Here is a 22,255-nt window from a genome sequence, read left to right as displayed (position 1 = left end):
AAAGGACCAATGAGTCACGTGTATCCAACAATCTTTTTGTGTTGACCAGTCAGTCAAGATGAGACAGGCCAGTTTTCAAGGCTTTGATTGTTAGATGGATTTGCATGACAATTTCTTCTTCCTACATTGCCTGCAGCAAACAGACACCTATCTCTCTCAAAGCATATTCAACCAGAACTCTGTCTGCCTCTTGAGCAGAGTCCCTGGCTGTTACATAAGAACATAAGCAATGCCTCTGCCGGGTCAGACCTGAGGTCCATCGTGCCCAGCAGTCCGCTCACGCGGCAGCCCAACAGGTCCAGGACCTGTGCAGTAATCCTCTATCTATACCCCTCTATCCCCTTTTCCAACAGGAAATTGTCCAATCCTTTCTTAAACCCCAGTACCGTACTCTGCCCTATTACGTCCTCTGGAAGCACATTCCAGGTGTCCACCACCCGCTGAGTAAAGAAAAACTTCCTAGCATTTGTTTTGGATCTAAACCCTTCCAATTTTTCCGAATGCCCTCTTGTTCTTTTATGTTTTGAAAATTTGAAGAATCTGTCTCTCTCTACTTTCTCTATGCCCTTCATGATCTTGTAGGTCTCTATCATGTCTCCTCTGAGTCTCCGCTTTTCCAGGGAGAAGAGCTCCAGCCTCTCCAATCTTTCAGTGTATGAAAGGTTTTCCATGCCCTTAATCATTCGTGTCGCTTTCCTCTGGACCCTCTCAAGTATTGCCATATCCTTGATATACACCTGATGAAATCTGTAGAATAGCTACTTAGTCTTCTCTCCATACAAGGTTCTAGAGAGTGGATGTGGTGGCTCTAGAGCACAGGTGTCAAAGTCGGTCCTCGAGGGCCAGAATCCAGTCAGGTTTTCAGGATTTCCCCAATGAATCTGCATGAGATCTATTTGCATGCACTGCTTTCAATGCATATTCATTGGGGAAATCCAGAAAACCCGACTGGATTCCGGCCCTCGAGGAGGGACTTTGACACCCCTGCTCTAGAGGATACTAAAAAAACTCAAGGAGCAACTACTTTCATAACTTGTGTTGGATCATAAATAATCAAAAAAATCTCCACAAGTCTAAATATAAAGTTAAGTTAAATAAATAAGTGTATTTATAAAACTCCTCATTTGAACAGGGATCACCTGTTATGGATTCCTCGGGCCAATCTGCCCCTGAATTTTTGCACAGTTTTATCTTTAGAAGAGTGGCCATGGGACACAGGAAGAAGGTATGGGAGTTTTGGGCTCATCCTCCATATAGAAAGCTGGAAGGGGGTTGGGTTCGACAAAATTTTTTTACTCCTGCAGTTGGCAAGAAAGCAGGGGTTGCCATATTAATAAATAAAAAATGTTCAGCTAATTTTCAGATAATTGATTCGGATCCTTTGGGTAGGTGGGTACATGTAAAAATGAGCATGGGAAATACTACCCTGGAACTGTTCAATGTGTATGCCCCAAATACGAATCAAATGGAATTTTTAAAGAATCTACAACAATTACTACTCCCACTGGCTACTTCTAATTTAATAGTGGCTGGAGATTTCAATGCTGTAATGGATCCATTAATGGATAAAAAACCAAGTAAAATTATGAAATCATTAGGGTTAGATAATTTGGCACAATCTTGTAATTTAATAGATATTTGGCGTATACTTCATTTTAATGAACGGGAATTTTCCTTTTGTTCACAGGTTCATAAGTCTTTTTCAAGAATAGATTATATTTTTGTCTCAAATCAAATAGTTCAGCGAGTGACAAAAGCCATCATAGATCCTATTATTTTATCTGATCATGCTGGAGTATGGACTGAATTACAGGTAGATGAGCAGGAGTATTGTAAGTCTGTTTGGAGATTTGATAATACTTTGATTGCGGATTCAAATTTCTTTGAAGAATTTAAATTAAAAATGATTGAATTCTTGAAAACTTAATACTTCAGAAGATATTAACATAGAAACGTTATGGGATGCTTTTAAGGCTACCATGAGGTAATATTATTTCATATTCAGCTTATATTAGAAAGCAACTTAAAAAACAATTTTATAAAGAAATTAAACATTTAGAAAATAAATTAGTTGATAAATGGGAGTATAATACATTACAGGCTTTACTAAAAGCAAAAGGCAAATATAATGAGATATCTTCTAAGTTCATAAGGAAAGATTTGTTTTCCCAACAAACTCAGTATTATGGTAACTCAAATAAGGCAGGAAGATTATTGGCAAATTATCTTAAAGAAAAGAAGAACAAAAATTATAGCAATAAAGGATGAAAATGGAGAGACACATACTAAAATTGGAAATATTTTAAGTCAATTTCTAAGTTTTTATAAAGATCTATATTCTTCTGAGCCTTATGGAGATAGGGAAAAAGATGGTTTAGAATTTTTGAATTTAATTATTGGACCGAAGGTTCCTGAACATATAAAAAGAAGTTTAGAAGAGCCTATATCACTAAAAGAATTAGAAACAGCATTGAAGTCTCTTAGAGTTGGATCCGCTCCAGGTGGTGATGGTTTCACAGTAGAGTTTTATAAATCATTTCAAAGTACCTTATTACCTTATTTATTAAATTTATATCAGTTTCAACTGACTAAAGGTTGTATTACAGGTACTATGGCAGAATCATTAAAAATAGTTTTACCAAAGCCAAACAAAGATCCCACTTTGGTTTCAAACTACAGGCCTTCTCGTTAATCAATGTTGATGGAAAACTTTTAGCTAAGATATTGGCTTTACGATTGACTAAGGCTCTCCCTTTTATTACTGATATGCACCAAACAGGATTTGTTGCTAAGAGACATTCTTCTAACAATACTAGATTGGCTTTTCATATGTTAAATTTAACAAAAGCCATAAATGATCCAGCTTTCTCTGTCTCATTAGATGTGGAGAAAGCATTTGATCGAGTTGAATGAACTTTCATGTATCAAGCATTACATTGGTTTGGTATAGGTTCAGGATTTATACAAATGATTCAAGTGTTGTATAGCTCCCCTGCTGCAAGATTATACATTAATGATAATTTTTCAGAGCGTTTTAGTTTGCAGAGGGGGGTTAAACAAGGATGTCCCTTATCTCCTTTGCTTTTTGATATTGTTTTAGAACCCTTGTTATTAACCATTCAACAAGCGAAGGGGATAAAGGGTATTCCTCGTACAGATTGGGAACATAAAATCTCTGCATATGCAGATGATATACTGCTTTATTTGAGAAATCCAGAGACTACCATTCCATGTTTGCTTGAGTTGATTGAGAAATTTGGAAAATTTTCAGGATATAAGATAAATTGGAGCAAGTCAAAAATTATTCCACTTAATGTGCATTGTACCAAAGGTTTATTTGATTCATTCTCATTTGTATGGAAAGAAGATGGAATAAAATATTTAGGTATTAGAATAAAAAACACAATAGAAGACACAATGAAAGAGAATGATAAATTTTTATTTAAAAAAAGTAACAGAAATGTGTGAGCAATGGAATCCTTTACATCTTTCTTGGTGGGGGAGAGTCCAAACTATTAACATGATGATATTGTCTATTGTTTGTTATCAAATGAGTATGATACCAGTTTTTTTTCAAGGGTCCTTTTATAAAAAGTTAAATGGTATTCTTACAAAATTTGTTTGGCTGGGTAAAATGCCTAGAATTGCCTTAGTATCTTTACAAAAATCATTTGCAGAGGGTGGGGTATTTTTTCCAAACTTTTATAGGTATCATCAAGCCTATATTTTATGTCAGGGTATGTATCGGGTCCTCCCAGAGCTCATGGAAAATATCCCAGATTGGTTATATTTGGAATGGCGACTCATGTTTCCTATAAATTAATCTCATGTTCTTAGTATTAAAATGCCTAGGAAGTATAAAGAGAATAGAATATTGGTAGATACATGGAAAACTTTGCGTTATGTCAGCAATTTTAGTCCAAACCCAGTACATAAATCAACAAATCAATCTTTATGGCTAAACTCCAAGATTCAAGTTGGCGGTTTTAAAATTGTATGGAAGCATTGGATTATTGTAGGTATACGGACTTTAAGTGATGTTATTTTAAATGGTAAACTGCTTGATTTTTCACAGCTGCAACATAAATATGGTCTAAACAAATCACAAAGTTTTAAATGGTTACAGCTGAAGCAGGCTATTCAGGAGGGGTTCCCTGAATGGAAAAAATCTTAATAGTCAATATAGTCTGGAATTTTTATGCTTTCAAATGACCGTACAGTGGTATAAATTGATATCTGGATTTATAAATAAAAAACTAAAGACTGATCTTAGAGACATTTGGAGCATTTAGATTAAGCATCAGATTTCTGCATCTCAATGGCCACCAATTTGTCTTGGAGAATGAGATGTACAGTGTCTGCATCTATGAGACAAACTTGGTTCTTTTTGTTACATAGAGCATTTTGGACCCCAGTTAGATTACAAAAGTTGGATAGCTCTAAGTCTAATAGATGCTGGCATTGTAATCTGGAAGCAGGGACTTTAGATCATTTATTATTCTTTTGTCCTTCTATCATGGCCTTCTGGAAATCAATTTGGTCACAAATTAATTCTTTATTAGAAAACCATGAAGCTTTATCATATGATACAATCCTATTTGGAATGTCAATGAGAAAAAAAAGGTCAAATTTCATCAAACAATAATAAACTTTTATTAATAATGACAGGAGTCGCCATTCAACATATCACCAGAAATTGGAAAAATTACACAAGACTTAATTACACCTTCTGGTGGAATTCATTATGCCATATATATAAGATGGAAAGAATAATTGCTATACAAAAAGGGAATTATAATAATTTAATAAGATTTGGGGGCCATTGACAACTTATTGTAATGATTAGACACCTTTTTACATTGAAAGTATAATTATAATTATGGGAGAGGGTATATAGTTATAATATAGGTTTAATCAATATTTGTGAATATAGCATATATATATTGAATTTAGATTATAATATCTGTGAAAAGGGAGGGTGGGGGAGAGGGTAAATTTATGTATTTAGATGATATTAGAAAGAATTTCAAATGATGTGTATGATTCAATTTATGTAATATTGTATACTTGGTGGAAGATGGAAAAATGAATAAAGAATAGGAAAAAAAAAGTGTATTTATACAAAATCCTAAGTAAAGTGCACAAAGTGCTTTAATGAAGTCATAAAGTGCTCAGTCACCAACCAAAAAGTGCAATAGTACCATCAAATGTACCAAAGCTGGTTGTAATGAGGGACTATCATTGCACTATACAGTCCCTCTCATTGCCATCCGTAGTATTGTGAATGTACTATAACATGCCATTGAATAATTTTACTTTCTTTACTTATCCGATTCAAGCAAAGCTAACTCGGAATTGGAGGCAGATCGACAGCAGTGGTACAACGTTTAAATTAGTTCATTCAATTCAGTGTAATGTGAACGCTCTAAACACCCCCGTGTTCTATTAAAAGCTGGCCTCCCTTCGACTCGAGTTTCGCAACAGCGTCGTCAGGAAGAGGGCACTTCATATCTTTAAATCACATAAATCACTTTACTTAGGATTTTTTATAAATACACTCATTTATTTAACTTAACTTTATATTTATACTTGTGGAGATGGTTTTTTGGCTCTAGAGGATGCCACATTTGGATCCTCGGGGCTGCAGGCAGGCTCATCTGTCTCCTCATTGCTTTCGTGTGTCAGCTTCAGTACAGAACCCTACATCTTTGCAACAGAATGGAAGATTAGGTTCTTACTTCGATAATCTACTATCTGTTATAGGATTCTATGCGGCCTGCCCTGTACAGATTTACAATTCGCCCGATTACTGCCTTAGACATTCCTAGGGTCTGTCGCGGGACGTCTTCCACTGTCAGTTGAATAAGCATATAGAGTTTATTAAAAGCAACACTGTTTTTATTGAACCTTGAAGTTTCTTATGCAATAGTGCTAGTTGCACACAGTAGGTTGGTTCATGAATACTATAGTTGCGAGTTCCTGTTGATAATTGTTCTTTTTTCATGTGTTACAGAGCAGAACAGAAAGGTATGTTGTCTCCCGGGAAGACCCCGGACCCCTCTTTCTCTTTTCTTCAGTTTTAGTGGAGTTAGATTGCTTTAGTACTTAAAGAGGGAGCTATTCTCCACTAGTAAAGGGTTTGAGTTGAGAGATGTAAGTGACACCCTTCTCCAAAGTTTGCAACTAGAGGAGGATAACAGCTTCAGTACAGAATCCTATGTCTTATAACAGAAAGGAGATTATCGAGGTAAGAACCTAATCTTCCATAGGATATTGCTTCTTTATCTAAGATCATCTTCCTCCACTCATATTCTACCTTCCCTTATGGATGAGCATGTAAGATCCCCTATTCATTCATACACAGTTCCTGTCATATCTAGTGACAAAACCACACCAATGCCAGTGTGGCTGTTACCTGATCATCAAATCTCCGCCCCTTTAGGCCTTTCCAAATAGTATCCTGCCATTATTGACCTGCTGTACCAACCAAGTCAGAATAAGGAGCAGGCAACCTATAAAATAGAGCCAGCTATGAGCTTCCTTGTTTCTGTTTGGATTTTCCTGATATTGTACTAGAAGCCTTCCAGACAAACCCAGTCAATAATTTGGTTTTGTCATCTCAGTCTGCAATGAGGAGATGTTTAATTGTAGGTTAAAATTTTTGTTTTCTATGAGGATTGCTTTGTTGGAGATGGGATTTAATTAGATTAAGTTATGTGAAGTAATTTTGGGAAATTAGAGAAAGGGATTTATTATATTTTAGCGAGGGAAAGCGTGGAAATTGAGATAGGGTATTGAGATCCGTTGGAATCTGCAGTTTGATTTTATCTGTCTTCCTTCCTAGGCAGCCTGTCCCAGTTCAGTTCCAATACTTCTTACCAACATATCCACCTTCAGCTTATCCACTGGCTGCACACACCTATACTCCAATCACCAGTTCTGTCTCTACTATCAGACAATACCCAGGTAAGAAATCTTATGTCATTTCAGACTGACTTGTTTCTACTGTGTTAGTTTCCATTCTATGCTGTGTGTATCTCTGGAACCAAGATATACAAGAGGCAGTCACTAGACTTGTAGACAAATTAGAGGGCACTATATACTTAGACTTTTAAAACTGAAATTCTGTTCCTTAACATCCCTCCAGACCAATCCAGGCATAGGTTCTTCAAGGACAAGCAAGCATTATATTCTCACATGTAGGTGTTGTCATCCACAGAACCCGGCATAGACAGTCAAAAAGTATACTGTCACTTTAAAACATTAAAGCTGCCCATACCATGCGCATGCTGGTGCCTTCCCACCTGAAATTGGCTCGAAGGACCATCAGTTTTCAGATTTCCTTGGAGCTGAGAAGCTGTGATTTAGAGTCTTTCTAAGTGCGTCAAACATTTTCTCTTTTTTGTGCCTTCATGTCATTTTTTTTTTTTTTCATTTTAGTCATAGATTTATTTTATTTTCCTGCCATTTGGCTAGAAAATTTTTAAGCTTTGGTTATGTTTTGTTTTTTTTAACCAGTTTCGCATTTTGGGCCTTTATGCTCTGTTCAGCCTATTTCCAGGCCAGGAGCTTCGACATTTTTTCAGCATTCCACCTACTTGACCTCTCTGGGCTATAGATCATTGGCAGTTTTTCCATCGGTGTCTAAGGCTCCCTAGCAGCTTCAAGCAGTGCATTCAGCCAAAGGACCATATCGGGTATAGACCCACACAATTGGTGTGTTCAGTGCCTAGGCCATGATCATTGTGATATTTCATACATGCTCTGCTGTTGTATGCAGAAGAAGTCAATTAAAGCCAGGAAACATCGAGTATGGCCACATGCTATTCCAGCACCAGCTGCATCGACCATCCATTCCACCACTTCATTAGTAGAGGGAACTTCCATCATCAGGGGAACCTCGTAAAAAAGCTAAGAAGCATACATATCGCCCCTTCAAAGCATGTATCAGCATCGTCTCAGGCATCATCTCTAACGATGCATTCTAAGCATCGATGCAGAAATGTCAGATCGCCATCACTACAGTTGGTGTTTCCTCTGAGGCATGCCTCTGAGGTTCCCAACACCTTGACACCCAACACAACCAATGCTTAATGTACCCTTATCAATATCAGTATCAATTGCTTTAGAATTACTGGGTTAATAGGATGATTAAACAAATCTTTTCAACAAAACTTTACACAACTGCTCAAGAATGGAAAAACTTTGCAATTTGAAACTCCTATATGCTTATTTCTGTCATTTTGTTCTTTATAATCGTCTCTATCATTTTGCCTGGCACCGACGTTGGACTCACCAATCTATAATTTCACAGATCCTCTCTGGAACCTTTTTTAAAAATCGTCATCACATTGCCACCCTCCAGTCTTCCTGGAGGAAAAGTCCATAGTCTGTTATTAAGACATGGGAACGGTAGCATGGAATGTTGCTACTCTTTGGGTTTTGGCCAGGTATTAGTGACCTGGATTGGCCACCGTGAGAACGGGCTATTGGGCTTGATGGACCATTGCTCTGACTCGGTAAAGCTATTGTTAAGTTCTTCTGGTACTAAGCTGGATTTTAGAGAAAAATTACAAATGACTAACAATAGTTCTGCAAATTCATTTTTCAATTCTATCAGCACTCTGGAATGTATACCATCTGGTCCAGGCGATTTGCTATAGTTCAATTTATCAAATTGACCTATTACATCATCTAGTGTTACAGAGATTTGTTTGAGTTTCTCTGATTCATAAGAATTGAATACCATTTCTGGCACCATTAACTCTCCCACATCTTCCTTGGTGAAGACCGAGGCAATGGATTCATTTACTCTCTCCACTGTGGCTTTGTCTTCCCTGAGAGCCCCTTTTATCACTCGGTCGTCTAGCAGTCCAACTGATTCTCTTCCCAGCTTCTTTCTTTTAATATACCTAAAAAAGCTTTTATAATGTGTTTTTGCTTCAGCACAATCTTCTTTTCAAGGTCTCTCTTCGCTTTCCTAATTAGAATCTTGCATTTGACAAACATCCCTTGTGATAAAAACAAAAGAATAGCCTTACTAGGTCAGACCAGTGGTTCATCAAGCCCAGTAGCCCGTTCTCAACGGTGGCCAATCCAGGTCCCCAATACCTGTCCAAAACCCAAGGAGTAGCAACATTCCATGCTACCGATCCAGGGCAAGCAGTGGCTTCCCCCATGTCTTTCTCAATAACAGACTATGGACTTTTCCTCCAGGAAATTGTCCAAACCTATCTTAAAACCAGCTACACTATCCGCTCTTACCTCAACCTCTGGCAATGCTTTCCAGAGCTTAACTATAATCTTAGTGAAAAAATATTTCCTCCTATTGGTTTTAAAAGTATATCCTTGTAACTTCAAGTGTCCCCTAGTCCTTGTAATTTTTGACAGTGAAAAATCAATCCACTTGTACCCGTTCTGCTCCTCTCAGGATTTTGTAGACTTCAATCATTACTCCCCTCAGCCGTCTCTTTTCCAAGCTGAAGAGCCCTAATATTTTTAATCTTTTCTCTTATGAGAGGAGTTAATCCCCTTTATCATCTTGGACGCTCTTCTTTGAACCTTTTCTAGTGCCACTATATGTTTCTTGAGATAAGGAGACCAGAATTAAACGCTATACTCCAGATGAGGTCGCACCATGGAGTGATACAGGGGCATTATAACATTTTTAGTCTTGTTAACCATCCTTATTTTAATAATTCCTAGCATCCCATTTGCTTTTTTAGCCGCTACCGCACATCGGGTGGAAGGTTTCATCGTATTGTCTACGATGGCACCCAGATCCTTTTCTTGGATGCTAACCCCCAAGGTGGACCCTAGCATTTTGGGTTATTCTTCCCAATGTGCATCACTTTGCCTTTGTCCACATTAAATTTCATCTGCCACTTGGACGCCCAGTCTTCTAATTTCCTAAGGTCTGCCTACAATTTTTCACAATCCGCATGTGTTTTAACAACTTTGATCAGTTTAGTGTCATCTGCAAATTTAATCACCTCACTCGTCGTTCCAATTTCCAGATCATTTATAAATAAGTTAAATAGCACTGGTCCCAGTACAAACCCCTGCGACATTCCACTGTTTACTCTCTCCATTGAGAAAAATAACCATTTAACCCTACCCTCTGTTTTCTGTTCGATAACCAATTCCTAATCCACAACTTAACTTTGCCACCTATCCCATGACTCTTTAATTTTCTCAGGAGCCTCTCATGAGGAACTTTATCAAAAGCTTTCTGAAAATCTAAATACACTACATCATCTAAATGGGCACAATAATCATTATGATATTTGGGGATCAATTTAACAAAACATGTAGAATTGCTATATGCTGCTAATTATCCCCCTCTTTTGAAAGTGATTTGGCAGGATATTGAAAGATGGAAACACTTAAACATCTCTTGGCTGGGAAGAATATAAACAATAAAGATGGTAGTGCTCCCGAGGTTGTTATACCTCTTTTCAGCCTTACCGATCCCTTTACCTAAAAAATTCTTTTTACAGTTAGAACGGAAGATATTCACTTTTATTTGGCACCATAAGACCCCAAGAATTTCTCGAGCTATGATGTACCAACCTAGAAAACTGGGAGGAATGGCAGTACCACAATTTCAATATTATTATCAAGCAGCTCAGTTATGATACTTAGTTAACTGGAAATGGGACAGTGGAAAATCTTGGGTATGTATGGAACAGGACATATTGGGAGCACTCTCACTGTGGATGATACCCTGGCTCCAATTCTCACAGCTTTCCGTAATAGCTAAGAAGTCTAACCCTGTAAAAGACCTACATAAAAGACACCATTCCCTCGTCCGGAGTGGATATAGAACCAAAGGCGGAAGGACTGGAGTCATTATGGGTCAAATTACCAGGAAAAGGTGGCCTTGACATAAGATTGGGTCTATACTATCGTCCACCTGGACAAACGGAAGCAAACGACAAAGATCTGGTGGCAGAATTGAGGCGGGAAGGCAACAACAGGAATGTGACAGTAATGGGAGATTTCAACTACCCCGGGATAAACTGGAGTATTGGAAACTCAAACTGTGCGAGGGAAACAGAATTCTTAGAGGCTGTGAGGGACTGCTTTATGGATCAGCTTGTCAAGGAACCAACAAGAGGAGATGCCACTCTTGACCTAATCCTCAACGGATTAGGGGGACCTGCAAAAGAAGTGGAAGTAGTAGGGCCACTGGGAAACAGTGATCACAACATGATCCAGTACAAATTAGGAGTAAGTACAACAAAAGGGAAAAGAACCACAGTGACAACGCTCAACTTCAAGAAAGGGAACTATGATGCTATGAGAGCAATGGTAAGAAAAAAACTTAGAAACAGCTCAAGGAAAACAGAAACTGTAGAGCAAGCCTGGTCTCTATTCAAGGGCACAGTGCAAGAAACACAACATATGTACATCCCCATATTTAGAAAAGGGTGCAAAAAAAACCGAACAAAAGACCCCGCATGGATAAACAATGAGGTGAAGAAAGCGATAGGAGACAAAAAAAAATCATTCCGGAAATGGAAAAAGGACCAGACTGGGGAAAACTGGGATGAACACAGGAAAGGCCAAAGAGAATGTCACCAAGTGGTTAGGAGAGCGAAAAGAGAATACGAAGAGAGACTGGTCAGGGAGGCAAAAAACTTCAAATCATTCTTCAGATATGTTAAGGGGAAGAAACCGGAGAGGGAGGAAGTAGGACCGTTGGATGATGGAGATAAAAAGGGAGTGATAAAGGAGCAAAAAGAGGTAGCTGACAGGTTAAACAAATTCTTCTCGTCAGTCTTCACAAGCGAGGACACATCCAATGTACCGGAACCCGACGTGATCTTCCATGGTGATCAAGAAGAAAAACTGTCGGCAATAGAGGTGAGCCATGAGGATGTCCTCCAACAGATAGATAGATTGAAAAGCGACAAATCACCAGGCCCAGACGGAATCCACCCTAGGGTACTAAAAGAACTAAGAAATGAGATAGCAGAAATACTCCAACGAGTTTGCAACCTATCCTTGAAAACTGGAGAGATACCGGAGGACTGGAAGATAGCAAATGTTACACCTATCTTTAAAAAGGGGTCAAGAGGAGACCCGGGAAACTATAGGCCGGTAAGTTTGACATCGGTTCCAGGCAAGATGGTAGAAGCACTGATAAAGGACAGCATCTGTGAGCACATCGAAAAAAATGGGCTGATGAAAGCGAGCCAACATGGCTTCTGCAAGGGAAGATCGTGCCAAACAAACTTACTGCACTTCTTCGAGGGGGTAAACAGCCATTTGGACAAAGGGGAACCTGTAGACATCATCTACCTTGACTTCCAAAAGGCCTTTGACAAGGTACCCCATGAGCGGTTACTTAGGAAGCTGTGGAACCACGGGGTGGAAGGGGACGTACACAGATGGGTCAAACACTGGTTGGCAGGCAGGAGACAGAGGGTTGGAGTGAAGGGTCACTACTCGGGCTGGAGGAAAGTCACGAGTGGAGTTCTGCAGGGGTCTGTACTTGGACCGCTGCTGTTCAATGTATTTATTAATGACCTGGAAACGGGGACGAAATGTGAAGTTATAAAATTTGCGGATGACACTAAACTCTGTAGAAGGGTCAGAACTACGGAAGAGTGTGAGGACCTACAAAGGGACCTAAGCAAACTGGAGGAGTGGGCGAATAAATGGCAGATGAAATTCAATGTAGGGAAATGCAAGGTCATGCATATAGGGAGAAAGAACCCGATGTTCAGCTACCAAATGGGGGGATTAGTATTAGAGGGAAGTAACCTTGAAAGAGATTTGGGTGTACTGGTGGATACAACAATGAAGTCAACGACGCAATGCGCAGCAGCCGCGAAGAAGGCGAACAGAATGTTGGGTATTATTAAAAATGGTATTACGACCAGAACAAAAGAAGTCATCCTGCCGTTGTATCGGGCAATGGTGCGCCCGCACCTGGAGTACTGTGTTCAGTATTGGTCACCGCACCTTAAGAAGGATATGGCAATACTTGAGAGGGTCCAGAGGAGAGCGACACGAATGATTAAGGGCATGGAAAACCTTTCATACACTGAAAGATTGGAGAAGCTGGAGCTCTTCTCCCTGGAAAAGCGGAGACTCAGAGGAGACATGATAGAGACCTACAAGATCATGAAGGGCATAGAGAAAGTGGAGAGAGACAGATTCTTCAAACTTTCAAAACATAAAAGAACAAGAGGGCATTCGGAAAAATTAGAAGGGGATAGATTCAAAACAAATGCTAGGAAGTTTTTCTTTACTCAGCGGGTGGTGGACACCTGGAATGCGCTTCCAGAAGATGTAATAGGGCAGAGTACGGTACTGGGGTTTAAGAAAGGATGGGACAATTTCCTGTTGGAAAAGGGGATAGAGGGGTATAGATAGAGGATTATTACGCAGGTTCTGGACCTGTTGGGCCGCCGCGTGAGCGGACTGCTGGGCACGATGGACCTCAGGTCTGACCCGGCAGAGGCATTGCTTATGTGCTTATGTGTAATACGACACACTCTTGAGTTGTGGATCCAGATACACAGGCGATGTTACGGGGATAAAAAATACTTTATGGGGCAGCTATTATATATATGCTCAATTTTACTCCAGGAGAAGTTGATGTGGCCTTTCATCTTTGGGGGAAAAAGGTCTTAAAATATTAGGCCAATTGCTGGAAGATGGGAAAATTGTCCCCTTTGAATTATTGAAAGAAGAATATAGCCTTGCATCAAGTGATTTATTCTACTATAGACAAATTGACAGTTTTATCAGAAAAGTGGCTTTAAAAGAATTAGTTGTTGTTCAACAGTCAGATTTGGGGAAGACTATGATAAAAGAGAGTGGGAGAGGAAGTATCTCTAGATTATATAACGCACTATTGGAGCATCTTCATCCCCCTTAGAAATATAGATGTAGTTGGGAAAAGATCATAGGTAAAACTTATTCTGAAAAGGAATGGTTTAAAATATTGCACTCTCTTTTATATGGTAATATAGCCAGTAACATGATAGAGAATGGATATAAGATGCTTTTTTGTTGGTACTATACACCAGCACGATTACGAGCCATGTATGGGAATGGATCGGATAAATGTTGGAGAGGATGGAGAGAAATAGGCACTTTTGAACATATTTGGTAGTATTGTGCTAAAGTACAGATTTATTGGGATAAAGTAATTTCCTTCATTGAGGAAGTATTAGGTGTTTTGATTCCTAAAACTATGGAGTGCTGTCTGTTGAAATATCAGAAATGGATACATTTGATAATAACAGCAGCCCGACTTGTCCTGGCATCTGCCTAGAAACAATTAGATCTACCAGGGTTACGAGTATTATTGGCTAAAGTTCAATATATACAACAGATGTCTAAATTAACTGTTCTTCGGAGAAATCAGCTACAGAATTATAACACCATATGGAGTGCATATGAAGTTTGGAGTAAATCCCAAAATGATAGTCCCAATTGATCTTTGATATATAATCTTTTGCCCAATTTTTATGAATCTCCTGCACACATCCTTCCATCAGGGGGTGGGGGAGGGGGGTTGGAGGATGGGATGGGAGGGATGAGACATACTGGACATTATAGATAATTTAAATTTCTATTACCTGCTATATAAGTTAGCTGTTTTTAATTGCATTATTTTTCGATAATAATAAATAAATACACTACATCAACCAGCTCACCTTTATCCACATGTTTATTCACACCTTCAAAGAAGTCAAGCAAATTGGTGAGGCAAGATCTCCTTCGGCTAAACCCATGTTGAATTCTGTCTCATTAAATTATGTTTGTCTACGTGTTCCACAGTTTTATTTTTTATGTTTAAATCTGTTTTATTAACAACAAAGAACCACATAACAAAGGCAAAACAGCAGACAATAAAATTTTTGACTGTAGGGGTGTACAAGAAGGGGATCCCCCAAGAGGACATGGACAAAGTCTGCTTCTGCAGCGAGAAGAATAGGCCATTTGGGCCTCCTATCCCATAAATTCATGTAATTTGTTCCTCCAATACCGAAAGGAAGGAGGATTATCAGCCACCCAAAAATTCAAAATATACTTTTTTGCCAATATATAACATTTGCTTAAAAACTATTTTTCAGCATATAGGTATAGACTGAAAACATAGGAAAATGGGCAAAGAGCATATGAAGCGCAGATAGGGGGACTGGAACATGTAACAGGCCTCGCAGGAAGGAAGCCAGATTCTCCCAGAAACTCTGAATACTCTCACAAAGCCAAAACCATGGAAATAAGAATTCACTTCAGTGAGACAAGTAAGACAGTACTGGGTATCCATACAACCCATGTGATAGGCCTGACTCTGGGAGGTATAGGCTTGTAACAGGGTTCTATAGTGGCACTCTCAGAGGTCAGCATTATGTACCAGAGCTGGGATACATTTAAGAGCGTGGAGCAATAGATCCGCCCCAAGCTCCCTCCCCAAAAGCCTCCAAAACAGAGGAGAGATCCCGAGGGGGCCCAAAGGCACCAAGTTGTATATGAAAAAAGGAGACCGCCCCCTCCCCCCCAGAAAGGTGCAAAACCGAAGTGCAAAATCCAAAGAAAGAGAGATTATTAGTCAGAGGCAGCAGAACACTAACCTGGGGGTCCTGACACCACAGCGTTAGGAGCCGCTGCCACATTTCCCAAAGCGGTCTAAACAAGACATTGCGTCTATGAGTAGCAGGTACCTCTGCCAAGCGAGCATGGAGACGCGATAAGAGATGAACGGGATAAAAGTAGTCTCGCTCCAGAGAGGTGTCAGTGTAAAGAGCAGTGCCCAAAACCCAATCCCAGACAAGTTGTATCAAACAAGCCTGATTATAAAGCGCAATATTTGGCACCCCAGAGTTACCCTGTTCCCTAGGTCCCAACAGCAAATGCCAGCGCAACTTAGGCTTCCTACCCCCCCCCCCCCAACAGAACTTAGATAACAAAGAGTAGAAGGCCCAAATGTCCCTCTGCAAGAGACCCAGAGGAAGCATCTGTAAAACATAGAGCCACTAAGGGAACAGAATCATCCGGAAGAGGTGCACTCTCCCCATCAGCGAGAGCAGCAAACCGCGCCAGGAAGCCAGAATGGATCTAGTAGTGGAAATCAAGTGATCAACATTCAACCGGTACAGCTCCCAAACATGCATAGATAGTTGGATCCCCAAGTAGCGAAAAGATGACTCAGCCCATTGCAACGGAAAAGCCCCACCCCAAGGCCTGCGACGGTGTGCAGACGAGGCCAGCGCCTCTGATTTCTTCAGATTCAAAGCAAAACCAGAAAAATCCCCATACTCCCTAACACTCTCCAGAAGAGTAGACAGGGACCGATGCAGATCAGTCAAGAAGACCAGAAGGTCATCAGCGAAAGCCGCAACCTTAAAGTGAGTGGCTCCCAACTGGAGGCCGCCAATGTCTACATTAGATTGCAGCTCTCTAATCAAAGGATCTAAAAAAGCGCAAACAACAATGGCGAGAGAGGGCTTCTTGCTTCCTTTTTTAAAACATGGAATATATTTAGTCTTGGCTTTCATGATGGTATTTTTGAACAACATCCATGCCTAATATATATTTTTGACCTTTGCAGCTGCACTTCTGTTTCTTTTTTACCATTCTCTAAACTAAACTAAACCTTAAGTTTATATACCGCATCCTCTCCACAGAAGTGGAGCTTGGCATGGTTTACAAGAACTTAAAATATAAGAAGAGAAAGGAAAAGGTTTACATGAGCTTTTATATATAATGGAAGAGTAAGGGGAAAATAGAATGACATGTTAGAGAAGAGCTAAGTTTTCAGTTGCTTGCGGAATAGTTGGAAAGAGCCCAGGTTCCGCAACGGGATAGTAAGGTCGTTCCAGAGACCTGTGATTTTGAAGAGAAGAGATTTTCCCAGTTTACTTGCATAGAGAATACCTCGTAGAGAGGGGAAGGATAGTTTATATCTTTGGGCGGGTTTGGTGGAGTCAGGACTCGAGGAGTTAAAGGATAGTGGGATTAGGGGAGGAAGGATGCCGTGAATGATCTTAAAAGCCAGGCAGGAGCATTTGAAATGGATTCTGGAAATCACTGGGAGCCAGTGAAGATTAGACAGGAGTTCAGAGCAACAAAAAGGGAGGAAAGGTCCAACCTTGTCTGCAGAAAAAACCAACCAGGAACAAACAAAAAAAGGAACTGCAGATATGTACAAGATGCAGGCGAAATTTATTGTGACAAATATAAATATATAAAAAACCTTTTTACCAAACAATGGACCCAGGATTAGACAGGAGTTCTCATTCTCATGTTATCATAGTTTGGAAACAGAAAATAGTCAGATGGAGCAAGATCTGGTGAATAGGGTGGATGATCTATATACTGAAACCCCAACTGTGTCAAAACATCCATCGTTTTGCCAGCCTTGTGAGCAGGTGCACTGTCTTGCAAAAAGAGAATTCCTTTCCGCTGCTTCCCTTTTCCTTTTTCCTTTCAATGTCTCCTTTAATCGGCACAACAAGTTACAGTAGTATTCTATATTAACTGTTTGGCCCCTTGGAAGATAGTCGTTACAACACTTTCCTGATTCCAAAACACTGTGGCTATGACCTTTTTCCTGCTGATTTTTAGGTCTTGAATTTCCATGGCCTTGGAGAACCTGAGTCCTGCCATTGCATGGACTGTTGTTTTGTCTCAGGATCATAGTGCTGTAACCATGTTCCAAAAAGTTGGCACCAGCTCACTGAAAATGCTGCAAAATCAATTTGGAAGTGTCCACTCAACATCGTTTCTCATCAGTTTTGAAACATTTGGGCACTCATTTGGCTGACAGCTTCTGCATACCCAGCTGCTCGTGGATTTATACACCCAACATATTCCCTGGATATCTGTAGTGTCTCAACAATTGTTTTAGATGATATTCACTAGTGCTGCCCAATTCGCGATTCAAATCGATTCACATCTGGTGAATCGATTCTAATTGATTTGTTTTGGCAAAAAAAATCGAACTTACCGATTCGTCGACCCCCCCCCTTGCTAGAGACCATTAGTTCTTTCCCTCTGCCACCGAAGTCCTTCCATCTAATGTAATTTCCGGTTTTGCGAAACTGGAAGTTACATCAGAAGTAAAGACTGATGGCAGAGGGAAAGTCCGAACGAACATCTGCGTGCAGATCAGTGGCAGTAAGGCTCTTTCCTCCCCGGCCGGAAGTATTTCTCCTCTCCTCCCTAGCCAGGCAAAAGCGGCGGTACCCTGTCGCTTCTCTGGGCGTCTTCTCTCCATTCGGCCACCCAAGCGGAAACAGGAAGTTTTCACTGAGGGCTGGCCGCAGTGGAGAGAAGACACAAGGAGTGGATCGCTAAATCACTACCACCACTGGCAACATGTTATAACATCAAAATAAAGGTAGATTGGGGGAGAGGGGGAGTTGGGGAGTTGGTGAGATCATGGAGAGGAGAGATGGACTTTGGGGAGTTGGTGGACTGGAGAGGGAAAGTTGGGGAGAAGATAGATGGGAGAAATGAACTTGGTGGAGAGGGGAAGATGGATGGTGGAGGGGGAAAATAGACTTGGGGGAGATCATGGAGAGGGGAGATGAGAGGGATAGAAGAAATAATAGATCTAAAAACAGGAGAGGGAGAGAGATGTGGACAATGGGATTTAGGGAGGGAAGGAACAAAGGGAGAGAAGTTGGACACAAGGGATGGTATGGGGGGGAAGAGGATAGAGATACTGGATAGGAGGGTAGTTAGAAAGTGAAAGGGAGAACTGGTGGTGATCACATCTCTCCGCTCCTGCAAAAACTTCATTGGCTTCCAGTAATTTCCAGGGTTTATTTTAAATGTGCCTGCTTAACATTTAAGATCTTGCATGGCATCCTTCCTCCTTGGAATTCTGTAAGATCTGACATTACCAGATCTACTCAAAAATTTAAATTGTCCTTTCCTACGCTGAAAAGCATTACCTACATTGGCAAATTAGGGAAGTCTCTGCTTTTCAAAATTACTGAGCTGTGAAATGATTTTCCTATTCAACTGTACAATCTGGGCTCTTTCCAACCATTTTGAAAACATCTGAAAACTTTGCTATTTTCAAAGTTGTAAATTCCGCTCCTCTCCATACTATTCCAAATCCATATTGTATCTGTTCTCCTTTCTAATTTCTTCTAAATCATGCCGAGTTCTACTGTTATAGAGAAGATGCGGTATATAAACCTAAGGTTTAATTTAATTTAGTTTAGATGCTGGATGAAAGGGTAGTTGAGAAAAGGAGAGATGGTGGGGTCCATTGCTGAAAGCTACTGGAATAGAGATGAAAAAAAGGAAAGATGCCAGACCTCCGGGAGAAGGAAGGGAAACAGAAGGGTAGGACATAGATGGAAGATGGATGGTTAGCATGGAGAAAGAAGAAAACGACAAATGGGCAAGAGACCCTGTCAAGTGAGTTATCAGAAGACATTTGTCGCAGAGCCTTGGACCAAAATGATTTGAATGGTAGAAAAAATAATTTTATTTTCTGTTTTGTGATTATAATGTGTCAGATTTGAAATGTGTATCCTGCCAGAGCTGGTATTAGACCGTGAACGTGAGCTAGGATTTAACAGAGAGGAAGTCTTTTTTTTGTTTTGTTTTGTTTATTTTGTTTACACCACAACGCCAATGTGGGTAGGAGAGGGCAAAGGGGGTGAAGAGGCTATAAAATAAATACACCATGATGTTTGAAAAAAACACCCAATTGGGCAGGAAAATTGAATCAAAAAATCGATTCAATAGGCTGAATCGATTCGAATAAAATCAAATTTTTTTTCCTGAATGGGGCAGCACTAATATTCACCAATCTGCCAAAATCAGGTCATGGACATGGTCAACAATTTCAGGAGTTGACACTGTTTGAGGCCTCCCAGACCTTGCTGCATCTTTGGTCTTGAAATTTCCATGCTGAAAGTTTATACACCACTTCTTCACTGTGGAGTAGGATGGGCATTTGTCATTCAATGTTTGCATCATACATGCAATTCCTTTGGAGTTTTCGTCTGCAGGAATAGGAACTTTATGATGGCTCAGAGTTCCACACTTGAAAATTCCACACTTTTTGTTGACATTGTTCAATCAATGATCTGAAACAATGTCAGAAACATAGAATTACAATTCTGCAAAATGACATTTAGCAAAATAAAATAATACACTCAGAATTTAGGAAGTTGGTTGAGCTGAGAACTTTTCAGCACCCTCTTGTTTAGGAGGAAAGCAGCAGAAGGGTAGTGGAAGGGAAAGGTATTGCACCTCCATTATGTTTTTAGTGGCATTTCTGTGACTTGTTCAACTAAGCACTTTTAGGTCCAAAGGGATTTGTGAATAGAAATAGGGACAGATAAAATTGGATATCATGGTTTTCATGTAAGTGTCCTCATTTGTCTTCTGTCTCCATCCTCCAGCAGGAGTGTAAACCTCAGGCCAGGTCCTGTTAAAGGTGTGGCAACTATTTGTACCCCTTCTCCTCCCGCTTTCTCTTCAAAGATCCTTCTTTTTAGAAGGAAGAAGAGGAGAACTGTGTTAATGTAGTGCCTCAGGCCATGTATTCATCTCTGCTGCTGGGCTGAAGTAGTCTTCATCATTTCCAAGCTTAGTATCTATCCTCGCAAACAAATATGCACTATGTTCTTTGGGCCTAATATAACACTTGTCTTGGTATATTCTGCATTGAGGTATGCAATTCTTTCTCCTTTTCAGCTCAGGCACCTAATTCCACCATCACGGCACAGACGGGGGTAGGTGTGGCTTCTACTGTTCATTTGAACCCCATGCAACTAATGACTGTGGATGCATCTCATGCCCGTCATATCCAAGGAATTCAACCTGCACCAATCAGCACGCAGGGCATTTCTTCTGGGCCAATCAGTACACCTGGGATCCAGTCTGCATCAGTTGGAACACAGGGGCTCCACCCAGCTCCACCAATCAGTACCCAAGGACTGCAGCCAGCATCAGTTGGTTCTCAGCAGGCACAGACCGAATCCAAGACTTCAGGTACCTGGTTTCTTCCAATTGGATTGATTCAAGCATAACAAAATGATGGAAGGGTCCACTAAAAAAGTTTGGCAGAGCTGTAAGGAAAATAAAATAGCTAATGATAGAACCTTTTAGACAGAAGAAAGATGAAACTAACCAATGGAAAGAAACAGGTTAACCAATGAGAATTGAGAGGAGAATCTCTTAGGACAATGATTAATGAGAACAAGTTGGTAGCAGAGCCCACTAAAACTAGGCAGACAGAATTAGTCTTTAGGTCCAAGGAATAGTGCACTGAATAATGTAAATGTAATTTGTCTCTCAGATTATTCATATACAGTATATATTACAAAAGACAAATTTAGTTCTTTGTTGTGTGTGTCCAACTAATAGCAAGTTAGTATTACCTGTCTATCACTGTGCTCATTTCTGGAATTATGAAATGGTAATTCACAAAAACAAGTTCTATTAAGAAATTAAAAACAGAAAAATTGGAAAGGAAGCTTCTTTAGAAAATCATGGCTATTGGTCCTGCTTATGCAGTTCACCTTACCATGGCTCTGGAAGGTATCGTTGTCTTGATTTGGCTGCTCTGGCACTGCTTTCAATGCTTTTCGTTTTCCTCCCAGCTGTGGTCCTGTCAGATGGTGCTACTATTGTTGCCAATCCCATCAGCACTTTCAGCACTCCTCCAGCTGCAACTACAGTGGTGCAGACTCACAACCAGAATACCAGCAGCAGCACCCCGGCCCAGGGCTCCTCACCGCGCCCAAGCATCCTCCGGAAAAAGCCAACCACTGATGGGTGAGCCCATTCACACAAAATCCTTTCCTTGGAAGGGTGAGATACATCCATGTTCAGAGTTCTAAATATTGCACTATGTATGCTGGTTTCAGTCACAAGAAAGGTACTGTACATTCAGAAATATGGCACATGCTAAAGATATTATTTAGTATGGGACATGTCATAGGACAGCTTATTCTTGTAAGTGAATGTTAACAAGTGGTGATGTACCATCTCAATGTGCAGTGGCAGTTATAGCTAAAAAAGCAAATAGAATGTTAGGAATTATCAGGAAAGAAAAACAAAGATGAAAATGTTTTAATTCCCTTGTATCGCTGTATGGTACTGTCGTACCTCGAATATTGTGTGCAATTCTGGTTGCCGTATCTCAAAAAAAGATATAGCAAAATTAGAAAAGGTACAGAGAAGGACGACAAAAATGATTAAAAAGGATGGGACGACTTTCCTATGAGGAAAGGCTAAAGTGGCTAGGGCTCATTAG

General features: G+C 40.1%; 1 protein-coding gene across 4 annotated transcripts in view; it reads left to right on the top strand.

Moving 5' to 3' along the window:
• The window catches only part of SAP130 (Sin3A associated protein 130), a 239,210-nt gene that overhangs the window by 106,622 nt on the left and 110,333 nt on the right, over positions 1-22,255 (top strand). For all 4 annotated transcript variants that reach the window (XM_033958364.1, XM_033958365.1, XM_033958367.1 and 1 more), the window contains exons 12-14: positions 6,845-6,966; positions 20,692-20,988; positions 21,600-21,774. In XM_033958364.1, coding sequence (XP_033814255.1) covers positions 6,845-6,966; positions 20,692-20,988; positions 21,600-21,774 — 594 coding nt within the window. The remainder of the gene's footprint in view (positions 1-6,844; positions 6,967-20,691; positions 20,989-21,599; positions 21,775-22,255) is intronic.

The sequence above is a fragment of the Geotrypetes seraphini genome, chromosome 9, assembly GCF_902459505.1.
Source record: "Geotrypetes seraphini chromosome 9, aGeoSer1.1, whole genome shotgun sequence".
NCBI classification, from domain to species: domain Eukaryota; kingdom Metazoa; phylum Chordata; class Amphibia; order Gymnophiona; family Dermophiidae; genus Geotrypetes; species Geotrypetes seraphini.
Note: the sequence above shows the minus strand (reverse complement) of the source record. Positions and strands in the feature narration are given on the sequence as shown.